This window comes from Tenrec ecaudatus, chromosome 5 (genome assembly GCF_050624435.1).
Source record: "Tenrec ecaudatus isolate mTenEca1 chromosome 5, mTenEca1.hap1, whole genome shotgun sequence".
Lineage (NCBI taxonomy): Eukaryota > Metazoa > Chordata > Mammalia > Afrosoricida > Tenrecidae > Tenrec > Tenrec ecaudatus.
Genome location: NC_134534.1, coordinates 174,683,211 through 174,700,630, shown reverse-complemented (window position 1 = coordinate 174,700,630; position 17,420 = coordinate 174,683,211). Strand labels below are relative to the sequence as shown.

At 39.1% G+C, this 17,420-nt stretch overlaps 1 protein-coding gene across 15 annotated transcripts in view; it reads right to left on the bottom strand.

The window, feature by feature from the left end:
• Positions 1–17,420, bottom strand: part of PARD3 (par-3 family cell polarity regulator) — a 746,206-nt gene that overhangs the window by 318,116 nt on the left and 410,670 nt on the right. For 9 of the 15 annotated variants that reach the window (XM_075550306.1, XM_075550307.1, XM_075550309.1 and 6 more), the window contains 5 exons: positions 12,195–12,320; positions 10,295–10,677; positions 6,389–6,528; positions 2,802–2,930; positions 531–569 (listed from right to left, as the gene is read on the bottom strand). In XM_075550306.1, the coding sequence (XP_075406421.1) occupies positions 531–569; positions 2,802–2,930; positions 6,389–6,528; positions 10,295–10,677; positions 12,195–12,320 (817 nt within the window). The remainder of the gene's footprint in view (positions 1–530; positions 570–2,801; positions 2,931–6,388; positions 6,529–10,294; positions 10,678–12,194; positions 12,321–17,420) is intronic. The other 6 variants (XM_075550310.1, XM_075550312.1, XM_075550308.1 and 3 more) reach the window with 1 other exon arrangement.

Below are 17,420 nucleotides of genomic sequence, written 5' to 3'. Positions count from 1 at the left end.
TCGGTAGGATCTAGTTTTTTACTTTTACATAATTATTAGGATAACTGATAAATTAGCTCTAATTATAGACGTAGTTTAATTTTCCTATTTATGATGTTTTAGTGTATTCTTTTAAACCTCTCTGAATTTTCCGTAGCTGAAGCAAGCTTTTTAAAATGTTATTTTCCTAGGACGTTGCAGTCACTTGTACGATGGATATTCACAACATCTGAAGCCCTCTCCCCCTAGTACTTTCAAGGCTTAGTTTCAAAACACTTGGCTCACCATTTATGACATGAGTGAACGAGAAATGTCTCTACTTTCTCTCTCTCTCTCTTTATGCCTCAACATCTAAAAATTATCACAAAGTATTCAGCATTTGGAATTGTACCAGTAATTAACCTTAAAATATGACTACTTTGGAATTGAATAAACCTAAATATTACCTATTGTTAACCAGGAGCGAAAGAGGAGGGCATGTAACTTCATGTTTAATTAGTAAGAAGTTAGTTCTACATATCTCTACGTCCTGCAAAAGACAAAACTCTTACCGTTTCTTTTGGAATCTGCATCTGGCTTGGCTCTGCATTCTAGAAGAATTGAAGAAACATATAAATACAGACTGACCAAAGCCATCTTTAACATTTAGGGACATAAAGCTTTATTTAATAGAAACTTTGGTGGTTCTCAAAAATCAACAAATTATATAAAATGTAGTTGAATTATGCCCTCCAAACGGTTACGGGGGTGCTTATTTTGTTGATATGTGTGTATGTCTGCGTGTCTTTTAAGATTTTTCTTTTCTAGATGTAAAATTTCAGTGAACAAATAAAAATTTCTTTAGAGGAGACAAATCTCACCAAACTGGTTTGGCCTCCTCATGTCACTGTTTCTAGTGCTTGCTATGTTTTTAATTCTCTCAACAAAATCAAAGCAGTAACGTATATGGTCATTTCATAGCTAGACCAGCTCAACAGCCTGGAACCACAGTCTGAACGACAAGCATCATGCTTTTAAAAATTGCCCTGGGAACAAAAGGGATTTTCCTTTTTATATAAAGTAAACTTGCATTCATGACATGAAGTGTATGAGTAAAGTACAAATTTTTTTTAAAAAAGAGTTCGTCTTCAACACAGAATGTAAACACAAACACTCCAAACAGAGGAAAGGTTTGGTTGAAAGATCAATTTTTTTAAACCTCCCACCCCTTATCAGTTAAGTCTTCAGGTTTCTTACAGATCTTGAAAGGCAGCTGCAGTGTGTATGGTAGACTGGTGGGCTACTAGCTCGCTTTTTAATAAAACACTCACAAGCAATAAATTAAATAACAACAAAAAAAAAGAGATAAAATAGGCAGCAGAAGGGGGAAACAGAAGCCGGGAAGATCAAACTTGGATGAGAAGACCCTGAATAACCTTGAGCTGGCTGGATGTTGGCACGAGCTCTGGAAAGCCTGCTTAAGAGCAGTGATTCAAACATTGGCACTCGAAGAAGCCAGCTCTTGCCCGGGCCCGGATCAAGGGAGGAGGAATGGAAGCCCATCAAATCATGTCTGAAGCTTATTTCCCTTTTCAGCAAGTGCTCATTTACAATTTAATGGAGGCCGCCCCAGATTTAGGATCAGGTGGCATTCTAAGGACATAATTGGATAACAGTAGGAGAAAAATGGGAAACTGAATTTAAATGGAGACAGAGCTGAATTAAACTTTTTCAAACATAAAGACGTTTCTATAGTTTATTCAAACTCTTTTTAAAACCTGAGTGCTCACTCTTCAAGCCCCACCACAATCTAGAATTGGTGTGTGTGAGTGAGACCAAGAATAGTTATGCAATAGAAGTGTGGCTGGATTATAGTAAGGAACCGAGATTATCAAACCTGACACATCCGCGCCTGAAGCCACGGCCTAAGGATATTAGGCTACATGACAAATTTGGGAACAGCACTCTTCACCTTTGCCGCTGTAAGTTTGTAAAGATTAATTATTGTTTAGATTGTTTAGATAAAAACTAAAAGCTAGCTGAAAGAAATGTCAAATATTATAAAGTGACGCAATTAGGATCAGTCTTGACATATTTAAAATACAGCATGTATATGAAGGAAAACGATTTCCCAACACAGCAAAAGACAAAGGTAACTCTTCTAATTATGTAAGCTTTCAGGTATACAAACCCTAACAGTTATGCCAGAAAATGTTCAGAACCATGTAAAACTGAGGCACACATTTCACCCACATCAATCCAACATAATGCCCGTGTCTAATAGCTAGGCACGCCAACACATTTATGGAAAAGGGAATAGCAAGTTTGGAAACAAATGCCATTTAATTTCATTTATATTGCTCCAAATTATGTTATCTCATCAAGGGACTTATTGCTACTTAGGATTTTTTCCTTCAAATCTTCTATTGATTTTTTTAAGTACCCTTTTAGGTGCACCAGCAAGCTAACACCTTTGCTCGACTTGCTACATAAACCATGAAAACTACGTGCATCATATCTATCTGCTCAAGACTGTGGCCAGCCTTCAGCCACAGCCCTTGGATTAACAGCTCTGAGCTTTCCAGTAACAAACACTTGCTGTGCAAGGCACTGTCCCTCTAACCTGACTTTAAATAACTCTACCCTCATGACTGTAGATGCCTACTAAATTAAAACTAAGAGTATGAGAGAAAAAAAATGCTTGTGTTGGCGAAAGCTGAAGGAAATGCATATGAACATTCTTCGTTTTAGAAAATGTCTCAGTAACATTTGCTACCGGTAACTAAACCAGATCCTTGGCTCATAGGCATCAGAAGTCTTTCATCTGCTCTAAATTTACACACCAGTTCCCTTGGGTGGAAGGCGTCTTCCTGGCGAAAGACCAGAAGGCTCACAATCCCTTCCATCTTGGTGCTTCTCAACAGGGAAACAACTTCCTCTTGGGATTTGCCTGCTAAATCGACTCCATTTACCTAAAACAAATTAAACATCGGTGTTAGGTGTAGTTCTGGGCAAACAAAACTGAAGACACCCATTCTCGGACTGGTCACATCTGCAATGGAACAGAACTTGTCCGATGATAACTTCAACAACCATTTGATCATCGCTGATCTTTTGTTATGGCATGGTTGCGAGTTGGGCTACAAACCACAGGGTCAGCTGTTCAAAACCACCAGACAATCTGTGGGAGAAAGATGAGATTTTCTACTCCCGAAACCCACCGAGGCAGTCCTACTCTGAGTCAGATTAAGCAAATTTGATTTTGGTTTGGACCTTTTGTGGAGCTAAAGAAACTCAGAAGAGGGATCCAAGTACACGGCATAAGAAGTGAATGCTTTAATACTCATCAGCAGATCAAAGCTACAAGCACCAGGACATTTAAAATGGAAAATGAAACAAATTCACTTGCTTTACGCTAAGATATTTTGATGGTATTCTATAGAAAAGCTATTCCAATACCAAAATAGGAAGCTGCTGATTTTATAGTGGGTGGTGAAAACACACTAAAAGTATTTTGGTCTAAATGTTTTAACTTACAATCTAATATTACTAAAATTTATGAAGAAAAATACAGATTTCCCTTTGATGGGCAACATTAAAGGAAAATCACTACCAAGTAATGGCAAAATCTTTAGAAAGGAAACAATATGCCACCTTAGTATTTTTAAGGCTATAAAGGAAGTCTATCAGGCAAAAACAGAGAAAAATGTATTACTCCAATTCCTGGAGAACTGCATCAATTTGATCTCACAGTAAATCCTTGTAGAAGGACAACATTATACCAGAAAGCACTACTACACAGGTTTCCTTAATAACAGTAAAACAGCATTTTTGAAGCAATTAGGTATGTGACTTAAATGATACCATTAAAATTTTCTTAAATTTTTTTGATTCCCTATTCCATCACCAAATATCAATCTTTTGTGTCTCAATGTATTACAATTAAGAATTTGCAGGAAATGTGTAAGTCATAATAGGTTCAAAGAAAGCAAGATTTCGAAGCAATATTACTGCTATGCAAAAAAGATATATATATTTATTATTAACCATTTTATTGGGAGTTCTTACATATAGTATAACAATCCGTAATTCAATTAGATCAAGCATAAATGTAAAATTGATACCAATATCAGTTTCAAAATATTTTCTTTCTTCTTGAACTCTTTGATATCAGTTCCTATTTATCTCATCCCTCCCCCATCCTAATCCCTAGGAGCCCTTATTAATAATGTTATGCATTATTAATATTATTGTTATATATTATTATATAATGGTATGTTAGAGAATAATATATAACCCTTATTATTATGTTATATATTATTATTATTTGCCATATCTGACACCATCCAATGTACCTGTTTACCCACAATTCTATTATTCTTTCCCCTTTGTGGGGTTAGACCATCGTCATTGCTATCTGCCCCGCCCCCCTTCCTGCACCCTCAGGGAATCATTCCTCCCATTACTGTTTCTGAAGGGTTGTACATCTTGGCTTTCCTGCCTGGAAGGATCTTAATTACACAAATGAATATATGCAGGTCTAACAAGATTAATGAGGTAAAACAAAGGCCATAATAATAAGGGGAAGAAATATTAAAGGACTAGAGGATAATTATGTGTTTCAAAAGTGCTATACTGCACCCTGGATATATCATTCCTTCCATGTGGCCCTTCTGTGAGAGACTGTCCAATTAGCTTACAGGTGGGTTTGGGTCTCCACTTTGTCCATGTGGCTTCACGTCAATTTGATTGCTTGCTTTTCAACTTCTGATACCTATTCCCATCGACACCGCATGATCACACAGGCTGGTGTGCTTCTTCCATGCGGGCTTTGTTGTTTCCCTGCTAGATGGCCGCATATTTAACTTCAAGACAGTATGAGCCAAGATGCTATATCTTTTAATAGCTGGCCACCATCAGCTTTCTTCACCACATGTGTTTATGCACCCATTTTGTCTGCAGCGATCATGTCAGGAAGGTGAGGATCATACAGTGATACATAAAAAGAACAAACCGTTCTTGTACTGAAGTAAGATTTAAGTAGAGGCCCAAAGTCCATCTACTTCCTTGTTGTGTTTACCTATATATATGTATACACATGCACACACAGATAAATACACCTATCTTTGTATAATTATATATTTACATATATTCATATCTATAGCTGCATGTATATATAATTTCTACTTTGTCCTTCTTCCTCTTGTCAAAAAGTTTTATTTTTATTTTAAGCAAAAAAATAGGTTCAAGGAAAACAAAAAAATAGTATGTTCAAAGAAAGCAAGCTTTTTCTAAGTAATAGTATTTCTAGGCAAAAAAGGACATTTCTTTATTTTAAGTTTAAAAAAGATACTGTTAATTTCAAGCTAAAGCAAGATATTTCTAAGCAAAAATGGATAAGCCATTTGAAACTCTCTAAGCATATGAATCAAAATATCCAGATGTCTAGGATAAACAGTCCACAAAATTATAAACACTACACAGACAACCCTAAAATGACTGCCTTCATGTTGATTCTGAGTCAAGCAACGCTTTGTAGGGTTTCTGAGACAATGTGAATGTGGATACTAGAAAATCAGGTTTAAAGCATGTGAAATGTTTAGTTTTAAGAGAAAACTGACTAGACAGAAAAATAAACTCATTTCTGAAGAAACACAGGTTGCAGCCTCTAACTTTTCAAACTAGTAACCTAGTAGTTAGCAACTAACGCTGCTAATCTTTTGAACGGTCCAGGAATTCCAGTTAGTGATTGGGTAATACAGTATCTGAATACAGAGTCTGAAGTCTGCAGAAAACAATGGCTGAGAAAGTATAGTATTTGTAATCGCAGTCTTGTTTTTATTCCTATTTAACTGGTTAGACAGTCCACACAAACAAAGAGTATATGTGTTTACAACCAACAAAGACAGCTTCGAAGAACAGATTGTGGAAGCTCAGGCTATATAAAAAGAACATTTGAACCCAATTTCTTTTCTTCCTGTCACTTCCTCATGTCTCAATTCAGTCCCCAGTCTCCCATCTCAAAATGCCTTTGTCCCTCTCACTAAGAAACAGAGTATATTTATTTCATCACTCTCTGCTTTGATCGTAAAGTAGACAACAACACTCTATAACAAAAATGTTTTAATCACTTAGAAACATAATCGGATAAAAATCATTCTTACAAAATGATAAAACGCTACCTCAGAAACCAAAGCTTCTGAATAACTAACAATTCATGAGCACATGAAATGAGGAAAAAAAGTATTTCTCATGACATGATATGCTGAAAAATGCCAAAGGAAAATTCAATTGCATTACTTAGCGATACACGTTTCTCCCCGAAATGTATCACGTATTTCCATTTACAAAACGATTAAGAAGATTTGATTCCTGAAAATGCAACTTTTCTAGGATTAAGGAACGTTGGGTGTGCGGAGAACTCACTCACCTCTATGAGCCTGTCCCCTGCCTTGAGCCTGCCGTCCTGAATGGCAGCGCCTCTTGGCAGAATGTTCTTCACGTAAATTGGAGCTGATCCGCCTATTGTTACATCTCTGGAAGTGATGCTAAATCCCAAGCCTTCTGTACCTGAATAAGCAACGTTTACAAAAAAAATCATTTTAAGGAAATAAACTGTACAGTTCACCATGTTTACAGGATTAGCTAAATAAATCAAATGACTCCCTATTTTCTCTGCGGCCCAACTTGAAGACATAAGGAAACACTCACTATGGCTTGATTCCTTCATCCCTTAGCGCCATGATATGGTTTCCAAACCAGACAACCATGCTACATTGGATGGTTTTTCATACAACAATAAAGAGGGGTGCCAATCTTCCCAAGGAAGGGGGAAAGTTAATAAAGAGGCAGGCACGCTATAAGTTTCACAGCTGATCTAAGTCCTTGTGTACAAAAACAGACTACATTTTAAAAATCAACATATCATAAAATCCATAGCATCTCAAAAATTATTTCTCTGCAATCACCATGTCCATATTTAAGGAGCATGGGTTGGAAGCAAAGGAGACGAAAATGTTTGGGGACATGGAAAAGAAACCTGCCTGGAGGGAAAACTTTTCTAGCTACTGATCATGAAAACCCCCAAACAGTTAAGTACTCGGAGCTACCGACTGACCTGGATCGAACCACATTATCTTGGCACAGTTCCTACCTATTTCACCTAGATCACACTCTTTATGTTTCTTAAAAAATAGAATAAAGCAAATTTCTTGGTAAAGAATCAATTTCAGATGGTGGCTATCTCACATTTTGCTTAAAGGTACTGAAATTAATGAGGCGTTTACAAATTACTTGGCTGATTTGTGTAATTTAAATTCTAGGTTCCTTGGCAGCTCTCTTGACAGGCAGTCTCGCAAGCTCCACAAAGTGTAGGAAAGGGGTTACATGCCACCAGAGCCGACATGCAATCAGCCAAAATGTGCCAAGATAAGATGCGAAGATGGTGCTTATTTCTAATGATTCGGGGAACCTTTATGACCACTCTAGTCATCATTAACTTCAGCTCAGTTACTTATTCAACTGCAAGTTTCCAATTTAGCTAAAAATGATACTTGAGCCAAAGACTCAGTCACTCCAGGGGAAAAAAAAGAGATCTACTAAGGTGAAAATATAGAAAATAATATAGTTAACGTTGCTAGCTATGGTATTAAGTATGCATCTATACATAAATTGGTAATTATGGACAAATGATATAAATGAAAAAATGGGCTAAAGAAGAAGCGTAATAAACAAATTGAGAAAAGAATCAGTAATTATACCTGTACTAAACCTACTATAAATTTTCTCCTGTTCAAACAAAGCATTCATTTACTTCAAGTCTGAAGTAACTCCAGTGTGCCTGGACTGTTAATTTCTTGAGTCTTCTGTGCAGACGACTTGAATGGCATACTGTCTTTATGAAATTTTCCTAATTATTCTGCTGGGATTTTTCCATATGTCTCTGTGATTTCATGGGACTCTAATGTCTTGCAATAACATTTATTAAGAAAGAATGCTAAATTATTCTCCCTTTGCAATATTAATTTGTATGAACTACAAAGACTGTCATATGAGCCTCAACACTATTAAAATATCAGCAATAACCCCTAAATCTGTTAGATAAAAGTTCAAGCAATGACCTTTAAAGAAAGATAAATAGATATCAATTTTCATTTAGCAAGGCCAACAAAACATTTTGCACTGACTGAAACAGATTACTGACCTTCTCCTCTGGCTTTAATAAAAAGCTAATTTCCACCTAAGCATGGGGTATTTGAGGACAGCAAAATGGCAAAATACATATGAAGGAATCGTAATTATGGAAGGAAGTTTTTGAGGGCAATTATCGTTTGTCATGTTCTGTGACGTAACTGGAGTACGATACCAAACCATCACGATGATGGCGTCCTCTCTGGGATGTAAGGGTTAATTTTGGTTTGGGAGAACCGAATTAAACTCAAAACATGTTACTGCACTTTGAACGACGATTTAAAATGTAACATTCACACCCTGTTTGTAGTGCTCCTCATTAAAAATGTTACATGTAATGGTCATAATTAGCAAAAATTACTATCTGCTAGCAACAACAAAGGAGTATTCAATTCCCATAAGATTGCTATTATTAAAATATCTGTACTCGGAACTAATCGAAGAATGCCAGCATCCTGCATCTCTCACATTTATAGTAAATGTAATTTATTTTATAAACCACTTGAAAGTACTGGCAGCACACACAGGTTGCTTGGTTCTTTTGTCTTATAACCTCATAGTTATTAAATTAAAATCAAGATAAATATATTGGGGTTCACTCATGGTTTTAAAAAAGGTTTAAATGTAACTCTTGTTTCTATCTTTCTTATTCTGATGAAGCACAATCATTCTTAGTTGAGCAGTGTTAAATTTGTATATTGTCAAAAGTTATCAAAACAAAATTATGGATTTGTCTATTTTTAAACAATGATTCTTTATTTGGCATTAAATTGCAAATAAAATTTCACTTCATTTCGACAGCTTATAGTAATGTCATAATTTATTAAATATAATCACTGAAAAACAGGTAATTGTCTAATGGCTATTCCTATCAAAGTACAAAAGGGAAACAATAGTTGGAAAACTAATACCTCTCTAACAATGGGCAAGTAAAAGACTTTAAAGGATCGATCCCAAGCAAAACTGTATTATTTGTACAACTCTATATTTCAGGCTGTGGGTAGAATTTTGCTCAAAAGCACATACCACGTCTTTGATTAAAGGAAAAGACACTAAGGGATCTACTATTTCCCTCATCTGGACACCTGGAGAGCTGATGGAAGCTTTTGCTCGGATCCGCCTGTGTGTTTGTAAGGAGTGTCCAAAGGGGCGGCAAGCTGCCCACGTCAGCTCACATCAACCAAATATTTGGAGCTGAAAATCCAGCCACCAGAAATGAGGAAATCTGTAGTCCGTGAAGAGTTCGGTGAGAGGAGGTGATCTAGAAAGGAAACTGCAGGCTCTGAGCATGCCACCTTCCACACCGATGAGGGGAATGTTCTGGAAAGAAGCTGCTTCCAGCCACCACGTGACTTCACGGAGGCGTTGAACTTCTCTTGAGCCAATTTCCATCTAAGCTGGAGTTGGCTGAGCTCAGAATGAGAGGTCTGTTCTTCGTAACAACACTATTTTGAAAAACTTGTTTTAAAAAAGATCAAAATGTTTCACGGCAAGTGGGTGATGAGAAGCTAAAGTGTTATCTGTGTGTATAAAGAGGGGGTGGGTGAGGGCAACAGGAACCTGACCTGGAAGTCAGCGAGCCATTGAGCCCAGCAGTTGGCTCTGAACTGTGTGGCAGAAAGGGGTGCCTCCTGAACCACGAATCCCCACGCTACAAAAGGGAGACCTTCAAGGCGTCTTGTTCTTGGACTTGCCCAGTGAGCTGCTGGGAGCCTCAAATACACAGTGGCAGCGACAATGGGGGTCCTCTAAAGGCCTCCCTGAGGGCTGAGTTTGGACACATGCGCCAATCAAAACCGTCTAGCGCCCCTTGAGTGTTCAGGTTTGATACCAGCACCCCAAAGGGTCCTGGTTCATAGCCACTCAACATCAACAGTCCTCCTACAATAAAAGCGACCACCTTCTTGCTCGAGGCCCCACACCCCTCAAAGTCATTTCCTGAAAGTTTGCATTATAATTTCTCAATTGCTAAGCGAATCAGAAAAGTATAGAAGTTGCTGTTTTTACACATGTTCAGAAGCATCTGACTATCGGGGTGTTGTTTTCTTTTTACATAAATACTGGAGTGAAAGTCAGGGTGTCCAGGGCTAGGTCGCTGCCTTTCAAATACATTCCGTAAGCATAAAGCACGATGGGCTCAGCCTACCTTTCTTCAGCTGGATATTAAGTCTTTTTCCTATTTTCTTGGTGTTGTAGCCACTGCTGACACTTGCATTGAACACGTGGTGGGGTGCTGGAGCCAGGGCTGACGGCGGTTTCCCAGCAGGGTTTGCGCTATGAGGTAGTCGGGGGTGAGAGTCTATCTGCTCGGGCGGCTGGCTGGGCCGGGGCATTCTCGGTGTGGTGTGCACGCCTGCGCCGTGTCCGCTCCGGCTGTCCACATCCTGGCTGTCCGGGCTGAAGCGGCTCGAGTAGTAGTTGTTCCTCTCACTTTGGGACAGTTGTTCATACTGCTCTTTATTTGCTGCAGGCACCACATGGAACCAAATGATGGGGGCACGCATGGCTTGGCGAAACATATGCTGTGCTCTGGGTTTGAGAAAGAATGGAAAATTAGCAAAGACCTGTAGGCTAGAAGAAGATATCGTGAGCTTAATTGAGGATGCTAATTGAGCCACACCGAATGACAGCCTTTGGTGAAAGGGAACAGCAAAGATACTCATAACCGAGTTATCAATCTACTTTGCTGGCCCTGGCGTATGTATAAGCAAAGCCGTTTCGTCAAATGGGCGTTTCTCATTCTCGGAAATGGCAATGTCAAAACGGTCGGCCACCACAGATCAAGCACTGTGCTCTCAACAACAGGTCATCAAGCAACAGTTTTAAGCATAATGCTCCACAGCGGGATTCAACACCTCAATGGTCACAAAAACCAAGAACAACTTCTGTACAACTTGACCGAATACAGCTTTTAGAAATTAGAGAATATTTCCTTACAGGTGGGCCATTGGAGTTTTCAAAGGTATGCCTTTCCTTAAATGTCTACTTAGGAAACAGGAAAAAGCAATCGGGCTTGGCCGTGCTGCTAACCTCCAGAGCTGGTTCAAAACCCACCAGCAGCTCCTACAGGGGAAGAGGAGGCTATCAGCTCCCATAACATTTACAGCCGCAAAAAAAAAATTTTTTTTTAATTAAAATGTGCAGCCTCAGAAACCCTACCTAGGTCCCTGTGAGTTGGATTCACATGATGGAAGGGATTAGTAACATCGGAACAAATAATTCCACTCCCTGCGTGCCCAAAATGCTAAGAACTGCAGGGTTGGCTCAGAGATTCATGTGAATGGCAGTGGGTCTCGTCTCAGCACTATCATGTGATACAACATGCACATGAGAAGCACAGCCACTGGGGAGACTCCCTGGGTCTCTGATTTGCCCCCTGACTTCTGCCTTTTGGAGGAGCCCTGGGGCCTAACGGGTTACGCAGAGACAACAGTTCAAAACCAACAGCCACTCTGCAGGAGGCCAGATGAGGCTCTTGACTCCCTTCAAGGGTTTCAGTCTCAGAAAGTCAAACCCAAAGAGGCAGTTCTGCTCTGTTACCTAGATGGTCACGAGATAAAAAAGAAAAATCGACTTGAGGGCGAGAAGTTCTGCCTTCTTCATAAGAACCGCTCCGTTTTCAGAAGTTGAGTAAAATCCTGAGCCAGGATACAGAAAATCTGAAAATTTTAGTGTGCCCGATAGCGTGAGTCTAAGGAGCTGTATCTGTTTATTCATATAAAAAATCACTATGTGAACCAAACTGAGATATGTGAGTATAATAAAAGCGAGCACACTGGCCAATTTTCTAAAAGGGGGAAAGCAGCAAAATTAGGTCCATAATATTTTTAAAGGCGCTCTATCAGTCACAGGGCATTTTGAAACGTGGACTAATGGTAGTAATTACACTGGAGTTGGTTACATTTTTAAAAGCGAGATAATGGCAGTGAAAACCCCACTCCGGTAAAAAGACAGAGATCACAGGTGCATTGTGTGAAATATTACTGTTGACTGGGCTCTTGCACCACAAGCATGAGAGAGGCACAGTGCAGCCAGCACACACTTACTGTTCAAATCTTCTATTTCGTAGGTCGCCATCATTAATCCTGACAATGCAATCATTCTCATGAAAAAGGTTTTCTTGTTCCGCTTTGCCACCTCTCTCCAATCGTTTTACTAATAACCCCAAGGTTCTGGAACATTAAGAATGCAGATGATTACACGTGTAATATTTCCACAGTCCACAATCCCCGACTGCTTTTACCACGGGTCTGTTTACAATGATGTTCTTCTAAGAAGGTGCACTAAATCATAACTAATACGCTTTGCCATAACGCCCACTCAAAAATCAGAAGCATCTCAACGATGTGTAGAAATTGATTTGTTCAATATAAATAAGAAATCATTTCCCTGGCTCATCAGTATCACATTTCTGAAACAAACTGTATTCCACTATGCTTAAAAACGCTCTAGGCAGGGCTGGCTGGATGAGTTGGTGGGTACCTCAATGAGGAGCATGGGATGAGCGTGCAGTTGTGAATGACCTTGGCAGTTCCCTGTTTTAAGCTCACTGGTACTTTGCCGAGATGGCAACTCTTGCCTGCCCACAGAAAAAAAAGGTAAAAAGGGAAGGCTGGCCTCCGCACATTGTAAAGTGGTGGGCAAGAGACCTCAGAAATAGAAGAATTGCTACATTCTATAAATGCTCTCAGAGTTTGAGAGTGCCTAATACCCTGAGTTGCAAGACTTGAGAGGTCTCTCAGAAGGTATGTAATGTGTTACGAATACTTGATGAAAAATAAAAGCAATAAAGCCAGCCAACCACCACACATCGCTTCCAAATTTGACATCAAATTAGGTTAGAAAGAAAGTATTTGACTGAAACTTGTAGAGTCATGTGCAACAAATCAAATTTGCATCAGTAAAAATTACAAGTGTACCTGGGTGTAGAAGACTCGCCTCGTAACTAACAGAAGAAGATTTTATATACAGCAGGACCAAGAGTAGACCTGTTACCATGTGATCAAAGTGCACACAGTCCCCAAGTGACCAATGAGATCCATTCCTTACAGTGTCATTAAGAATGTGCATATGTGGTTCCTACTGAGCCTCACTTTAGGGCAAGAAAGAAGCCTGGGTGGGGTGCTAACTCAAGTCCATGTTCACATAGATCATCCATTCACTAGAGAAAAAGAGGCTGTCTGTTCCCATGAGACAGCTACCCTTCTGAAAACCCCAAGAAGCAGCTCTCCTCTCTCTTCCAGGGTTGCTGTGATTCAGAACTCGAATCCATGGTTATTGAGCTTTCAGGGGGGTTAGCGCAAGGAAACGGAGCCCTGGTGGTGCTCCATGCAAGAAAGATGTGGCAGGCAGTTTCCATAAAGATCCATAATGCTGAAAAACCCTATGGGGATGTCCTACTCTGGTACAGAAGCACCAGGAGTTGGAATCGACTCAAAGGAAAGTGGTTGGGAATTCCAAGAAAAGGCAGGTCTTTTCAAAGGGCCGCAGGTCCATCAAGTGAAAGTGATTTTGATAAAGAATGTGTTCCCAGTAGAAGTTGGTTCGGTCACTTCAAAGTGATGGCAACTTTCCAGATCATTACAGGGCAGGTGTGAGTGGTCCCTAGGACCACATAGCACATCCCAGGGATACCTGTGAAAGGAAATCATCTGTCACTGCCTAGTGCCCACTGCTAGGACTGACCTGATCATTTGCATGAATTGTGTACCAGGAGCATATGAAAAATTGTTGTGAACTTATGTTTGGCACATTCAAGCTTGAGCTCCCCCACCCCAATATTCCTAATAATTAGAGAGAGAGAGAAAGTGGAAACAGCTCACTAGGCTTTAAAACAGCACATAAATTAACAGTGAAGAAATCATAATTTGCAATAGGCTTCCCATTTTCCAGAAGAATGGCAACTTGTTGTAGCCTGCTTATGCTATTGAGAAGAACTCTGCTCAAACGGACAGCTTCTTCTTCTAGACAATTACAGTACTTATTTTCTCTGCTTTATGGCAATCTATTGAATTTTCCTCAAACAACTCCTTATATATACACTTTATGCATATTCTTTACTGTTACATTCTAAGCTCAAAGTAGATTAAAGAAGTTGGGATTCTAAAGGACATGTCTGAGCACTTAAGTGTAGAGTCTAAATTTTAGGAACTAAAAAAGACAATCAAACATAGCAAATGTTTACTCATTGCCCACCAAATGTAAGAAATAAGTGAAAATATTCTCTCAGTTGAAAGGTTAAGACTAATTACAATATGATAGGTATGTGAGCAAATAAAATGTCTTAATATTCAGAAGGTTGACATCCTCCAATATGCCATACCAACACTTTATCAATAAAATATCATTTCTACCATCTCTCTCTACTGTTTGTTTCTATCTGCCAACAAATACTTTCTTCTACCAGAAGAATTAAGCAAGTTATTAAGACATACTCTGATTCAATTGTCTCTTCACATTTTTAGTCATGCCACAGCAGCAAACGGGGCATTTCAAAGTTTTGCTCTCCATCCCATGAAGGACAAGCACACATGGAGGTAAAGGAGCTTGGGGGGAGGGGGGAAGGGAGACAGTGGGTTAAGCACTGTCAATTGAAAGGACAATGGTTTGAATCCACCAGCCAATTTCCAAAAGAAAAATGTATTGTTCATCTGTTTCTGTAAAGCCTTAGAAACTATGAGACAGGGCTAGTCTGTTGTGTGGGATCACACTAAATGAAAATCCACACAATGACAGGGGGCAAGACTTTTGTGCTTTTTTGTTAAATACTTTGAGAAGGTAACTTTCCCAGGCTTGTAATTTCAGTGCCTTCTAACCTGAGAGGCTCGTCTGGCACGATTCAAAATGAGAGGAAACAGCTGCAAGCGCTCACTGATAACCAGAAAGTGGAACATATGAAAAATGAATCTAGAAAAACAGGAGGCCATCAAAAATGCAATGGAATGCATAGAGATCCAAATCCTAGGCATTAGTGGGCTGAAATGGACTGGTATCTGATTTTGAATCAGATAGTCACATGGGCTATTATACCAAGAATAACAAATTAAAGAGGAATAGGGTCATATTCAAGCAGCTCCGGTGGGCAGTGTGAGTTAGGCTTTGGCCTGCTCTCAAGGTCGGTGGTTCAAACCCATCAAATGCCTTACAGGACAAAGATGAGGCTACCTGTTCCTATAGAGATTTACAAATTCAAAGACTCTCTGTAAAGTCTCTATGAGTTGGAAATCACCTGGTAGCAGTGGGTTCATTTATCACCCAAAAGAATACTTCAAGATCTATTCATGGGACCACTGATAAGGATAATAACCAAATTACTACAAGGAAGACCACGGCAGCCCCAAACCTAGAAATCAATTACTTTTTTACCTACTTCAGTAGTCTAAAATTGATCACAAATACGATCATGAAGCATTGATAATGAATGGTGATTAGAATGTTAAAGACAGAAATAAAGAAAGTTCAGTTGTTGGAAAATATGAAGTTGATGATAGAACTGCCATGGGGAAATCACCTGACAGAATTTTGCAAGCCCAACCTTTTAGTCACTGCTAATATATCTTTCCAACGTCATAATGACTCTGACTATGAACCTTGCCAAACAAAAACACAGGAATCAAATCAACTACATCTGTTAAAAGAGATGATGGAGAAGCTTAATAAACTCCTCACCAGTCAGAACAAGGCCAAGGGGCTGACTAAAGAACAGAACATCAACTGCTCCATGCAAGTTCAAGTTGAAACTCAAGAAACTGAAACAAGCACATGAGAGCCCAAGTACAACCTAGAGTACACCCCAGCTGAAGTTAGAGAACATTTCACAAATAGATTTGAAATATGAAACACTAATAACCAAAGATCAGATGGGTTGTGGGATGAAGGGAAAAAAGAAAATCTTACATAAATATAACCAAAGGTTAATAAAAGGCCAGGAAAGGAAGAAAAAAGGTCAATATGGATGTTAGATGAGACTCTGAAACTTACTTTTGAACGTGGAGTAAAGTGAATGGGAAAAAATGATGAAATAAATTAACAGAAGATGTTAAAGGCTGGAGTAAGAAGACAAAGCAAACGGATAATGAAATGTGCAAAGACCGAGTTAGAAAACACAGGGAAAGAACTGAAGAAAAGTTTAAAGCCTTGAGCTTCCATCCTGAAGGGGTTTGTGGATAAAACATTGAATGATGTAGGAAGAATCAAAAGCAGAAGCAACACAGAGAGTCACTGTATCAGAAAGAACAGCTCGACTTTGAACCATCTTAGGAAGAAGAAAATGATTAAGAATCAATGGTATTGAAAGAAGACATTCAGGCTACAGTGAAGGCATTAGGGGAAAAGAAGGCTCCAGGAATGGTCAGAATATTAACTGAGATGTTTCAACAAATGGATGTAACACTGAAGGGTCTCACTGTAAGCAGAGCAATTTGAAAAGCAGCTCCTTGGAGAGCCAATGGGAAGCGATCCATATGCATGTCCATTACAAAGAAAGGTGACTGCACGTAACTGGGCAAACAGCGAGCAATATCATTAACATTATATGCAAGTAATTTTGATGAAGATGACTTAAAATTTATTGCACCAACACACTGACACTGAACAGTCAGAAATTCAAGCCGGTTTCAGAAGAGGATGTGGAATAAGATATCATTGCTGATGTCAGATATAGCTAGCTAGATGAAAGCAAAGAATACCAGATAGATGTTGACCTGTGTTTCACTGAATATGCAAAATATTCAACTGTGTGGATTAAATCAAATTACAAACAACATGGCAAAGAATAGAAATTCCAAACATTTTCATTGTGTTCCTATGGAACTTGTACATAGGTCGGGACAGGGTTTTTTGGTGTTTGTTTGGTTGGATTCTGTTAACAGATCAAGGGGATATTTACTGTGTGGTGTAAAATCAGAAAAGGTATATGTCATGGCTGTATCCTTTCAATATACTCATTCAATCTGTATGCTAAAAATATATCTGAGCAGCTGAGATTATATGAGAAGCAACACAGCATCTGCATTGGAAAATGAAACTTTAACAAACCATCAAATACTGATGACGTAAGCATACCTGCTGAAAGTAAAGAGAATTTGAAGCACTAACTGACGGAGATCAAGAACATAGCCTTGACTGTGGGTTTCACCTCAACATAAACAAAGCCACTCCTAACTGGACCCATAGGCAGCATCATAATAAGTGGAGAAAAGGCGGAGTTTGTCAAGGGTTTCGTTTTCCTTGGGTTTACACCCCATGCCCACACAACCAGCCGTCAGAGAATC